At 40.6% G+C, this 14,380-nt stretch overlaps 1 protein-coding gene across 1 annotated transcript in view; it reads right to left on the bottom strand.

Annotated features, from left to right (window-relative positions):
* Positions 1–5,750: 5,750 nt before the first annotated feature.
* Positions 5,751–14,380, bottom strand: part of LOC114245248 (uncharacterized) — a 40,902-nt gene continuing 32,272 nt past the window's right edge. The window contains exons 5-8 of the mRNA XM_028177345.2: positions 9,855–10,678; positions 8,695–8,796; positions 6,882–7,018; positions 5,751–5,988 (exon numbers count right to left, since the gene is read on the bottom strand). Coding sequence (XP_028033146.2) covers positions 5,837–5,988; positions 6,882–7,018; positions 8,695–8,796; positions 9,855–10,678 — 1,215 coding nt within the window. The 3' untranslated portion in view covers positions 5,751–5,836. The remainder of the gene's footprint in view (positions 5,989–6,881; positions 7,019–8,694; positions 8,797–9,854; positions 10,679–14,380) is intronic.

Raw genomic sequence — 14,380 nt, 5'->3', positions numbered from 1 at the left:
ATACAAGTACCCATAAATGCGCCACCCACTTCGAGATATAAGTTCTAAGGTCTCAAGTATAGTTACAACGGCTGCCCCAGCCTTCAAACCGAAACGCATTACTGCTTCACGGCAGAAATAGGCAGGGTGGTGGTACCTACCCGTGCGGACTCACAAGAGGTCCTACCACCACTAATTATGCAAATTATAATTTTGCGAGTTTGATTTTTATTACACGATGTTATTCCCTCGGCGTGGAAATCAATCACTCATTTCATCAAATCAATCATTTGTTGAGTACGTATATCATTAGAAAAATTGGTACCCGCCTGAGATTCGAACACCGATGCATCGCTCAACACGAATGCACCGGGCGTCTTATTATTAGGCCACGACGACATCAAACTGTAAAATAATGTTTGAATTAGTATAATTATTTACCAGAATAATTTTGAGGAGTCTGTAGTTCGGTTCCATTGTCGTGAGCCTCGCTGAGCGTTCCGAAATGTATAATATATCACTCTTCAACGAACGATCACGAACTGATCGATGTATGCGGCATATCATATCGGTTGTGGTTTTTGAAAAACTTTACAAAACATATATATAAAATATTTCCTGTTATTTATAATTAATTAGTACTATTGATTAGGCATTCGCGTTAAAGACGAATCAAAAAACAACTAAGTCCTCCGAATTGAGAAATTCCTCATATTTTTAAGTATGTAATTTTTTTTATTTGGCTTTTTACTTTGTTTTATGTGGAATAGTAATCGGTTCGAATCTTGAACTCTCGACAAAAGTTTTTTTTTTTTTCATACCTAAGCCGATAGCCTTGAGAGCCTATTTCAGCTTAACCTTAACTAGTAGGTGAGCTCACGGGGATCAAACCTGACGAAGTTGCTAACACGAACCCTAGCAAGAGCCGTGCTTCGCAGAATCTACCACCGGATCGGAAACGCGACCCACTGAGAAGATCCGGCGAAAAACTCAGTGGGCTGTGTCTGAGGGTATCGACAAAAGTGTGCGAGGCCGTCTGCGCATCGTACACATAGGGTGAAAATAAATGGTTCACTCATGTATTTAATATATACTAGAGGTCCCGCAGTAGTCGAAATTCGACTATAATTAATTTGGAATTGTAAGTTTGTACACTATTATGATTGTATTTTATACTTCTATAATCACAAATTTCGCCAAGACTACACTATAAAAAATATTAACAAAGACAAACAATATTTAATCTATTCTCAATTTGACAACAGACGTCAACAACAAAAGTTTGACAATAAATAGTATGCATGCGTGAGTGCGTCAAATACATGGTATGTAGTGTGTGTAATGTTTTCTTTATTGATTTAATGTATCTTTTATGCATTATTTTAAAAAAATATTAGCTTTGTGCACTTCTTCTCTATATTTTCTATAAGTGTGGAAAATTTCATATTCCTCCGTCCGCGCAATTTTCGTAAAAAGGGATACAAAGTTTTTGCTTCACGTATTAATATATAGATTTATTATAATCAAATTAACTTCGTTCAATTTGAGATTTAAAAATGTATTAGTAATAGTATTCTTTTTCTTCAGATTTCACACGTTTTTAATTATAGGTTTCATTCGATCATTAATCATTCAGCATATTTTTTCTGTTGTTATTTTAATTAGCATCATCTCATTAACTTCGCCTGTATCTATGTAGTCTTTGAACCTGATTTTCATTGACTTCAAAACGACTGATTAATTTAAAATTCAGCACACTTATCGAAGACCGATGGCATTATGTTATCCTATTTGGTTATTCTAATATGCTGACTGCGATCTCTAGAATGAGCGATTTTTATTTCCGAAGACAAGGTAGTGTAATTAATTTATTTGTATTATCTATCAAATGCCAACAATATGCTTGAAGTGTTTGGACACGCAAGACTAAAAGATGAAAATCTTATAAAGAAAAATAATAATAATAATGGTTATAAACCGTAGGTATATTGCAGTAATCCCAATTAAAAAATAGAATATTACTTTTATAGTAGAAGTAAAATAAAACAGTAATTAATGGTGAATCCCCTACGACGTACTCGTTTAATTTTTAATTATCATTAGGTTCAATTACAAAGCAATTAAATATAATAATAATAAAAATAATAAATATATATATATATGGGCATTATAAATTTTCAAATAGACCGACGTCATTAATTTCTTAATTTGTTGCTCTAACGCTATGCTAATGTTCGCGAATCATTTGTTTTGTAAATACGTGACACACATCGATTTTTAACCTAAGGCTAAGTTCATATGATCGCGCGGTAAGGCGACTCACTGCGCGGTGGAAGCGTTCACATGACAGAATATGTACACGCGGAGAGTCTAGCATTTTTTTTAACTACCTACTTTAGGATGTCGGTTGTATCTTTTGATTTTTTATATGATTGCGTTGAAAACTATTTAAAATCTATAGAAACAATATCGTCTTCGCTTGATACTCATTTTTCTTGGATCTATGCGTCTGTCCGTCTCAAACCGCGCGGATCAGCTGAACAGGTAGATCTACAGTTTTGCAGAACTTGTACCGCGCCCGCCAAGCGCGTTCACATAACAGCTTAGATTAGAATAAACACTGCTTAGATTGATCTTGTACCGCGCGGTGAGCAGTTCCGCGACATACTGCGCGGTCATGTGAACTTAGCCTAAATTTCAAAGAACGTATACTTAATCTGGCTATAAATACTGTTACAATTAAAAATATACAAAATATTACATTTGAATTTGGAATCTGTTCTTTTTATATGATTGCTCATTGAGTTTTCTCATTTTGGCGTCAATATATTGTACAATATTTTGCGATATTAAAATGGAGTGGGGTGATAAAGAGAACCGAATCGCTGTGATTGCATTACACAAAGTAGGTATGGAGCCAAATGTAATTTTTAAAACTCTCCATACGCTTGGTATTAGTAAAACGTTTGTGTACCGGGCTATTAATAGGTGCAATGAGACCTCCTCTGCTTGTGACAGAAAAAGATCCGGCCGTCCACGTGGTGTTCGTACGAAAGAGGCGGTCAAAGCAGTAAGGGAAAGAATTCGAAGAAATCCTGTCCGAAAGCAAAAGTTTTTATCTCGGGAGATGAAGATAGCACCTAGAACCATGTCGCGTATTTTAAAAGATGACTTAGGACTTGCAGCCTATAAGAGACGTACTGGTACTCTAAGAAAGCTTCCCAATTAGTCAACAGAGTGCAACGTGGGCACTATCCGACTTCAGTGATGGTTTGGTGGGGTATTAGCTATGAAGAAGTGACTGAGCCATACTTTTGTGAAAAAGGTATCAAAACATCGGCACAAGTGTATCAAGATACTATTCTTGAGAAGGTATCACTACCTTCACAGTCCCTTAACAACACCATGTTCAATAATCAAGAATGGTCCTTCCAGCAAGACTCGGCGCCAGGTCATAAAGCTCGGTCTACGCAGTCTTGGTTGGAAACGAACGTTTCGGACTTCATCAGAGCTGAAGACTGGCCGTCGTCTAGTCCCGATCTTAATCCGCTGGATTATGATTTATGGTCAGTTTTAGAGAGTACGGCTTGCTCTAAACGCCATGATAATTTGGAGTCCCTAAAACAATCCGTACGATTGGCAGTAAAAAATTTTCCCATGGAAAGAGTGCGTGCTTCTATTGATAACTGGCCTCAACGTTTAAAGGACTGTATTGCAGCCAATGGAGACCACTTAGAATAAGCTTTTTATACTTTAAATTGTTTTATATTTATGTATTAAACTAACACACTGTAAAAGTAATAAATGTTATTTGCAATAGAATTTTTTTTTTCTTTGTCTCAGTATTTATGGCAAGACTAGGTATTTTTTATAACTATCTTTTATTTTCCTGTTCATGAATTATCAAGGTCAAAGTCGCAGAGTTCATTTCCACATTTAGCCTTGTAACTAATGGTTGCCAATTGCCATCTAGCGACGAAATGCAGAACGACTTTACATGTTAGTCTTTAAAATTAGTCGAATCGAAAAGTCTATCCGACGCCATTGAGTTCCTCTTAGACTGAGCCCTAGAGCGGTTAGTGAAGTTTAAAAAATCTGGGCCATAAGAAATTACACATTTAAAAAAGAGCGCCATTGAGATGCAGTCGGCTACAACTAGATGGCGACACTAGTACGAAATCAACCTACAGTATTCTAAAGTTTCTTGATATATAATTTATTTTTTGCTAATTTATGAAGTTATAGGTGAAATAAATCTTCTGACAGAATGACGGGTATTGAAATGTTCAATTTCAACTGTCCAAATCAGCAATACCCTAAGTACAACAATTACTATAAATTTTTAACTAGACAAATCCTTTTTAACATGTAAACATTTGTTTATGAGAATACTTCGTCATTACGGTTCCTCCCGATCCATTAACGGTGCTTTTTGGGTATCACAAGCACCGGTCACCGTCCTCGTCGAACCCGTCACTTGCGACGAAGGGCTCGACGAGCGAATTAACCCATAGACACAGCCCACTGAGTTTCTCGCCGGATTTACTCAGTGGGTCACGTTTCCGATCCGGTGGTAGATTCTGCGAAGCACTGCTCTTGCTAGGGCCAGTGTTAGCAACACTCCCGGTTTGAGCCCCGTGAGCTCACCTACAAATCAAGGAGAAGCTGAAATAGCCTCTCAAGGATAGCCTTGCTGAAGATGCTGATAGCAGCATAGATAGGAAAAAAAAGAGAATACTAAATGTTCAGGCCAGTGCCTTCAATTCTTTTAATAACATTGTCAAAGATGCTAGCCTTCTAAGGCGCTAAGCATCAAAATTTAATAACTCAATGTATTTCACCCTCATGGGCCACCAATTTATGTACCGGCTTGTGGTACATAAGGGAGTTTCTTGTGGTAATAAAACTCCAGCACTTGATATTATTCTTATATATTTAATAGAGATGTACAGCGTGCTTGAAGAGCGGGTAGTGAATGAACGAATGATAGTGAAATACATTAAGTTATTAAACTGTGATGCTTAGCGCCTTAGAAGGCTAGCATCTTTGACATTGCTATTAACAGAATTGAAGGCACTGGCCTGAACACTAAATATATCGATTATAGTGAAACTAAGACCTACTCAGACCTAAGTATACAGCAGCACTCGTACATTCCCTAGCTCCAGCAAACGAGGCTTGCAGATGTCTGTGGTAGCCGGGCATCGCTGGTGTCTGAACAGCGATGACTGGAACTAAACTATCTAAACCTGTCCTGACCGAGTACGGTGCAAATGACGTAACCAGTTCTCATGACGCCGTAACATTTTGAGGCGGGGTGTACCGTGAGCTCGGACGGATGTCTACCACAATCCTTCATACTCCTGCCACAGAGCAATTCCGCGTTCGCTTTATTTTTCTTACCTATGCTGATAACCTCGAGGGGTTACTACAGCTTAACGGAACGAGTGGGTGAGCTCACAGGGCTCTGAACTGACGAAATTGCTAACATTAGCCCTAGCGAGAGCCGTGCTTTGCAGAATCTACCACCGGATCGGAAACGCGACCCACTAAGATCCGGGGAGAAACTCAGTGGACTGTGTCTGTGGGTGAATTTGCTTGCCGAGCCCTTCGTCGCAGCCGACGGGTTCGACGAGAACGATGACCGGTGTGCTTAGTGCGAGTTTTTTAACATTAACAAATTCGCACTGACCCGCGTTCGCGTACGTAAAGCGAGACAATGCAGCTGTTACCAAACTATCAAAAGCTACAATTGGGAACAAAAACAATTGTACTATTCAATATAATTTATTTAGAAGACACTTAATTTATACAAGACTATTGCTATTTACATTGCTGGTTTCACATCACGATTGGTTCAGTAGCTCTCGTCTCGTAAGGGGACTTCGTAAGTGAGTTCGGTTTCGTCTGTCGGCGGGAGGTCGTCGGAGTAGCCCCTCGTGACGTCACCGGGCTGGGTCTGCAGCAGCCTGTTAGGGTTGCTGCACATGACGCTGTAGTTGCCGGGGCCTGGGGACATCGAAAGTTGCATCTATTCGTACATTACTGTTCTTTATTACAGAATAGAGTCAATAATCCTGTGGCACTACGGCAAATGACACTATTCGTCGGGCAACAGTATGCGCGGGCGGGAGTGCGTCGCCACCACCACTTATTCGCGGCGTTGGCGGGGCTGAGGACCCGTAGAGCTAGGGACTGTCCAACGGTCTGGGCAATTGCGCTGTTAAACGAATTTCTATCCGAAATCCAGGATGCTGACGTATTTGCCGATAGTTGGGGAATACTTTATTCCAAAATAATTTTATTTTTAGCATAATATTATAATAGTACTTAATAGTTTCAATAATGTTTTTGTGTTAACGAGTCAGGCGTTTTGGTGAAAACTGTAAGCCTGACTTTGTATTTAATGGAATCAATAAATAAATAAATCGAGGCGTCTCTTATCGCGGACCGTGGACTGTGGTCCGTGGTCACTGCTGTTTTGTCACAAGCGATGATGCATCACGTCGTGTGCCTTGAGACACGAGACTGCTTCGCGGCAGATATAGACAGGACAGAGGTAACGTCCCGTGCGTGCTCACAATAGGACACACGTTTAGCGATTATGCAAATTTATAACGGAAACATCATTTTGTTTATCTGAAGCCCGGGACTGCATCTCCCATCCCAGTGCGGATCCAGAAGCCACTAAATAGCTCCCTACGGTGTTTCCTGAGTGCAATGATATCTTCAAACGAGGTTTGAAAATAATTCTAAGTTATAAACGAAAAGCAGTGGCTTTGCTGGCGGTATTGCTGATGTCCACAGACTACGGTGGCCAGGATTTACCAATTGAGATATTGAATATTATTTCATAACTATATGGATGGACTGCGGGGGTGTTTTAAAGAGCCTCAACATACTTGCTTGGTCTTCTTTGATCTTTTTTTCGAGTTCCAGTCGTCTTCTCCAAGTTCTGTGGATGACGACGAGTAGGAGCGTTAGCAGCAAGAGCCCCACGGCCCCGCCCAGCAGCCAGCTGATCTGCAAGCCCGCCAGCCTGAGGAGCAGTCGATGAACACCACTTACACACTTGAACACCACAGAGCTGTTAAGTACCGGCCATCACTCCCCGAGGTGACTGGTTCCGACGCAGCCATGGTATTGTTACGCGCTGGGGTTCGGGATAAATAAAATTCTACCGAATTACAAGTTAACACTGTATTCAACACCTAGAACACTCAACAAAAACTTTAAAACTCTCAATTCGCTTGTTCCGCTTCGCTTCAGGTGATCCGTTCGCTGTTTCGCTTCGAGTAGTTCCGATTACTGACTGCGTGCCATCTCTACAACGCCTTAGTAGTAGTTTCCGCTATCTAACAATAAATGGCGTTGTACTTCTCGAGCGTTCTAGGTGCTACTAGGTTCTTCGATATTCGTTCGACTATTCAGCGATAGATGGCGTTATTCTTACCGGCGTAACAGTATTTTGATTCCGAAACCAGAACCTGATTTCTCCTTGTTGGTAAAATGTAAAGTTACAAGAGACATTTGATCCCTCTTTAATGGAGTTCTCCCTCGATCTCAGAGTAGAACAGAATCCATACTTTTCACTAGAGTTTCGCAGAAAGATAATATTTTTTTTATTGCATACTACATACATAATAATTATTTTTATTGCATATATTATTAGGACAAAAAATAATAATTTTATGTTGGTTCAGAATACAGTTGATTGTTAGAGGAAGCCAGTAGACGGTGACTTCAGTCAGTGGTGTCTTATATTTGAAGATTTTGAAGAAGAAACATACTCTCCATCTCGATAGACCTTTCAGAAAATGATTAGTAGGTACACCGCAAAACGCCTGCCATAGAATCCCAATCAATAGGAATGCCATAAAAACTCAATCCCTGCTTCTGCTATTAAATTTTACCGATAAGAGAGTGAATTAGAAGTTGAAAATCAAATATGGTAGGTTATTTCCTCTTCTTACATGAAGCAGCATATAATTCAATAAGCTCTCTATGCCGAGGTTAACAAAATGTAATTCATATCGAGGGGTGAAAGGCTATTTGGTTTAAGCGGCATATTAGAGAGCCATTTAAAGAATAAAATTTTGGACAAATTATCATAACGAAAAATCTTTGCACGCGTAGGCACCACCACCCTGCCTATTTCTGCCGTAAAGCAGTAAGTCGTTTCGGTTTGAAGAGTGGGGCAGCTGTTGTAAGTATACTGAGACCTTAGGACTCATATCACAAGGTGGGTGACGGCATTTACGTTGTAGATGTCAATGGGCTCCAGTTACCACTTAAGACCAGGTAGACTGTGAGCTCGTCCATGTATGCAATAGAAAAAATTTAAAAATTAAAAAAAATAGTCTTTCATTCACCTCGAAAGGCTGAACTAAACTATATATCGAGATATATAGTTTAGTTCAGCCTTTCCCAAAATGGACGATAACGCCCCCTTGTGGGCACTGCAGGCCTAGAGGGGGGCGGTAAGAGATCCAGAAAAAAAATGGGGCTGTTGTGTAAGCTAGGGATTTGTAATTTCATCTAGGCCTCTTAGATACTAACTGAGCTCGCGGTGTAGTAGTTTTTAGGTAGGTGAAAAAATTGGGGCGCAAAAAATAATTTATTCTCAAAGTGGGCAGTAAACAAAATAAATTTGAGAGCCGCTGGTTTAGTTGATTGCACAATCAGCACCATGTCCTAGTGAGTACGCATACGCACCCTGCGGAAGTAACCTCGGCGGGGAAGTGGGTTTGCTCCGACGGGCAGCCGCCGCCGAGCCCGCACTCCTCCCCGCCCGCGCTGCAGTTAGCGGAGCACGCTCTGCAACAAGCACGAAGGACCATAACTCAATCGTCTGCTTACTAGTAGTTTAAAACACAAGCTCAATTTTCTCTGCTCTAGTCAGAGAAAAGGCTTGTGTAAGCCTATTTCCCGATACGCCATTCATTCCCAAGCCTATTCTAATAAGGCAAAATTTTAAGCTAAGATATAAAGCTATTTATCGCTTTCCCCATTTCTAGTCAGAGAAAAGGCTGGTGTAAGCCTATTTTCCGGTACGCCATTCATTCCCAAGCCTATCCTAATAAGGCTAAATTTAAACCTAAGATATAAAGCTGTTTATCGCTTTCCCCATTTCTAGCCAGAGAAAAGGCTAGTGTATGCCCATTTTACGGTATGCCATTCATTCCCAAGCCTATCCTAATAAGGCTACGTTTTAAGCTAAGATATAAAGCTGTTTATCGCTGAGCAAGCTGCGTCCTAGCCAGGACTAATTAGACCGGACTTACCCGAGGCAAGTAAAGTCTGCTATCACTTTAACGGTATTCATATGATTGTATGAGAGAAGCCAAGGATCGTGTTTAGTGGCGTTCTCTTGGAAAGGCCTATGTACAGCAGTGGACTGCTATAAGGTGATGATCATGATAATGATATGACTTCAGGGCGTATTAGAACTCCGCAAAGGTAGGTAGGACAACCGCGATGTAAGAATTTTCACAACAGAGACTTCGATTCATTTGATATCTGTGGGCTCCCATAACCTGTTACCACGAGGGGACCGGGGTCTGGTCAACCAACATTTACCGTTTGGTGTAAAATTATGTACCATTTATATGTCGATAATTAAGTTCTTTAATACAGCGAAGCTCATGTGTGTCATACAACTGGGTAAATTGGTTATTTTTGTGAAAAATTAACTATTTACTGGTGGTAGGACGTCTTGTGAGTCTGCACTGGCCGTGAACTCGCCCATCCATCTAAGCAGTAATAATAAAAAAACATGCACATTTTAATCTCTTCTCAAGGGACCAGACAGTGCGCCGGCCCCCAGGGGTCAGCATCATACACGTGTGTTCACTATTAATATGAAAGCCACTTACGTATTATTTCGTATGCATGTCCCATTGGACAGTATGTATCCGGAATCGCAATCGCACGCTCCGTCCAAAGAGCACCGGCCATTTTCGCAAGCTCCATCGCATTTCTTGTAACAAACGTTAGGATTCGTATCGTTACGCTCGTAGTCTTTGAAGCACGTGCACGTATTAGGGGACGAACAGCGAGAGTTCACGCAGCGCTCAGAACAGACCGGCAGGCAGACGAAAGGATCCTCGGGACTCAACTGGTAGCCATCGTCGCACGTGCACTTATCGGGCTCCGAGCACGCCCCATTTGTGCAGGCCCGGCGGCACACAGGGGCGCACGTGCCGTTACTCATGGCGTAATTGTCGTGACAGAGGCAATCATTGGGAGCCACGCACTCGCCGTTGCGGCAGTCCAAGCACTGAGGCACGCACACGTCATCGATGTTCTTGTAGCCGGGGTCGCACGTGCATAGGCCGGGCTCCGTGCACGTGCCGTTGACGCAGCGTTCGCACCGCGGGGAGCACTCCACGGGATCGTTGTAGTAGCCGTCGGGGCACACGGGAGCGCACTGGGAGCCGTTCAAAGCGATCGTGTTGTTCACGCAGGTGCACACGTTGAAGTCGGTGCAGCTGCTGTAGGAGTCGCAGGCTGGTGAACACGTGGGCTCCACGCAGTGTCCGCGTCTGAGGACCAGAGGCTCTGGACAGGTGCAGACCTCGGGCGCCTCGCAAGTTCCGTTCACGCATCCGCTCGTGCATTTCGGTACACAGCTGTCGGTCTTCGCCTCGTATATCCAGCCGGTCTTGCATGATTGACTCTTCTCAATGCTCACGTATGACTGTAACAACATATTTTTATTAATACGTGAAGCAAAAACTTTGTACCCCTTTTTACGAAAATTTGCGATGACGGAGTAGTATGAAATTTCCCACACTTATAGAGAATATAGATAAAGCATGCAGAATGCTTATATTTTTTTAAAATTAGGCATTATAAATACTTTATATCAATAAATAAAACATTACACACACTATTATGTATTTGACATACACACAAATATAGATATATATACTCTGTGTTTATTATCAATGTTTTATTATCAATCTTTTGTTAAATGTTTAAAGTCTGTGATCAAATTGAGAATAGCTTACTACTGTTTATCTTTAAAATTATTTGTCTAAAGTGTAGTCTTGGCGACATCTGTAATTATAGAAGTATAATAGTCTTTGACAATAGAACCATAATAATGCTCAAACTTATAATTTCAATTAATTATAGTCGAATTCGGACTACTGCGGGACCACTTGTATAATACAAAATCGAGCGAAGCTGGCGAGTACGGCTAATAGACCTACCTTCCTCATATCTATTCCATTAATGAACACCCCATTATTTAAAATATTTACTAGAGCCCATAGACATCAGACATCACTCTGCAGATGCCGCCACCCACCCCGTATAGTATAAAGGCCATTCCACACTTAAAACCGGAACGTGATACTATTCTGCGGCAGGGTAGTGACATCTGGTAGGCAACGGCTTGGCTCTGCCCCTGGCATTTCTGAAATCCATGGGCGACGGTAACCACTCATCATCAGGTGGGCCGTTCGTCTGCCTACTAGGGCAATAAAAAAAATCTATGTGCGGGCTTACAATATACCACCAGTAAAAGCCAAGTCCAGTCAGTAGTTGGCGGTTGTTTTCATGAGTGTACTAAGCTCACCACAAACCAAGAAAAGTGGCGATTGACTCGTAAGGCACATAACATCTGCCCACAGCAATGATACTGAATGACAACGTCGTCGTCAGAAGTCGTCGTGGCCTAAAGGATAAGACGTCCGGTGCATTCGTATCGAGCGATGCACCGGTGTTCGAATCCCGCAGGCGGGTACCAATTTTTCTAATGAAATACGTACTCAACAAATGTTCACGATTGACTTCCACGGTGAAGGAATAACATCGTGTAATATAAATCAAACCCGCAAAATTTTAATTTGCGTAATCACTGGTGGTAGGACCTCTTGGGAGTCCGCACGGGTAGGTACCACCACCCCGCCTATTTCCGCCGTGAAGCAGTAATGCGTTTCGGTTCGAAGGGTGGGGTAGCCGTTGTAACTATACTGAGACCTTAGAACTTATATCTCGAGGTGGGTGGCGCATTTACGTTGTAGATGTCTATGGGCTCCAGTAACCACTTAACATCAGGTGGGCTGCGAGCTCGTCCATCCATCTAAGCAATAAAAAATAAAAATAAAAACAACCAAACAACCACGACCGCTCTGACAAGAGGATACGACAAGGATCCTATTTTTTATCAATTAGTATGCATTTACAAGTCCGACACGTCAGAGCACAAACAAAAATATCGATGTACGCTAATTCGTCTCGAATTATCGTCAACATCATAGATCAAACGCGACACGAATACAAAATAATTTCATAGGGACATAAAGTCAAAGGACGATAGTCAAATGGAATATTTGATTTCTAATTATTAATGTTTTGCTTTGTCCTTGTGGACAACGTAACAATGCGCGTGGGCTTAAGACTTTTATTTTTCTCCAAACCAATAATGGTCTCCAATATCCAATAGCACGATATTCGTTTTCTAATTCAGAGATCACAGAATGATTACAAAAAAAAAACAGCGTTTTTCTTACGATCAGTGAAAGTAAAAAACAAACACAAGCGTTCCGGTTTCACGGTTGTAAGTTTTCTTGTAAAATAATCTTTATATATGTAAAAACTAGCTGACCCGTCAAACGTTGTTTTGCCATATATAGGATTTCTAGGGAATTTCTGGTGTAGAAAAAAAACTGTATCTGTGTGTAAGGATGTGATAAATGAGTGAAAGAGGCATGTAGCGCTATAATCGATGAGGGAATATAAAAATAAAACCTCATTCAACCACATAATGCCTCATTATAACAAAAAAAAAATTGTCCAAAAATAAATGTTAGGGGTGGACAACCCTTATCACTTAGGGGTATGAAAAATAGATAGTAGCCGATTGTCAGACCTACTCAACATGCATATAAAATTTCATAAAATTCGGTCAAACCGTTTCAGAGGAGTATGGTAGCTAAAATTGTGACACGAGAATTTTATATATAAGATGAATTGCTGGTCGTTAGTCTCGCTAAAACTCGAGAACGGCTGGACCGATTTGGCTAATTTTGGTCTCGAATTATTTTTAGAAGTCCAGAGAAAGTGTAAAAGGTAGAGAAATATGAAAATGCTCGGAATTAAATAAAAATAACAATTTTGTTTTTCCTTTGATGTATCCCCCGTCGGACGGATTCCTTTTGTTTGTTTTAAGTTTATTTTATACAAAGGTTTAGGTCTTTTATTTATCGATTGAGGTACTACGAAGTCTGCCGGCTCAGCTAGTTTTATTCAATTCTCGGATTACCATGTTGCAAAACTGTTGGTAAAGCAATGGTGATGGCTTTTTGGCGGGAACGCGAGGGGTAAAGTTATGTGATTTGTTTTGTTTTGTCTATTTAGTGTTTCTTCAGGTTTAAATGCGTAAAAACGGTGGTTTGTGGTGTTTAGTATCTGCGAAAGTGTAAAAATGTGGGAAAATGAAACAAAGCCTCTGGACGTAACTTCTCGGGATCCTCCAAAGAGTCCACTGAAAAAATCTCAGTAAATGACCACCATTTTACTGAGATTATATTTCATCACATATCATCTCATCTCATTTCATTTAATTTCATCCCAGTTGATTAATGTCTCAAATTAATCATCTTCATTCCATTTCATTTCTTTTCACTCCATATTATCATTTTTCATAAAAATAAGAATGTAAATTAAAATAAGACTTGACTTAAAGGTCTTAGTTACCAGGTCATAAAATACCTTAAAAAAAACCAATGGTGATAGTGGTGACGAGGCATACTAATAACGGCGGAGACCGAAGTAAAGCGGGTAGTCGAGAAAAAAACACGAAAGGCTCTGTGTATACTTTACAGTAAACTTGGTTCTGAATTTTTGTAAAAGTGGCAATTGCGAATAAATCGGTACAGATTTAAGTAAACTACTGCGCTTTCTGTATTATTCCTGTCTGGTGGAAAAAAATACACTTTTGACAAAAAACTGATGGTAGGACCTGTTGTGAGTCCGCACGGGTTGATACCACCGCTCTGTCTATTTCTGCCGTGAAGCCGTAATGCGTTTCGGTTTGAAGGGCGGGGCAGCCGTTGTAACTATACTTGAGACCTTAGAACTTATATCTCAAGGTGGGTGGCGCATTTACATTGTAGATGTCTATGGGCTCCAATGACCACTTAACACCATGTGGGCTGTGAGCTCGTCCACCCATCTAAGTGACTAAGGTAACTGAGTGCGACTTTTCACTCGCTTACGTTTCATAGTTAACGCGCAATGTAACCCACCGCATTTTAACCCATAATAAGACACGTAATCATTTGCGAAACATGAAATGAAAAATAAATGTTGTAACAATTAATCTAGAACAGTAAACAAAACTAAACGAAGGATGTGGTTAGATTGGTTTAAATAAAATTAATTAAGAGTT

Source organism: Bombyx mandarina, chromosome 09 (genome assembly GCF_030267445.1).
Source record: "Bombyx mandarina strain Sakado chromosome 09, ASM3026744v2".
Lineage (NCBI taxonomy): Eukaryota > Metazoa > Arthropoda > Insecta > Lepidoptera > Bombycidae > Bombyx > Bombyx mandarina.
This window is presented reverse-complemented; position numbering and strand designations above follow the sequence as displayed.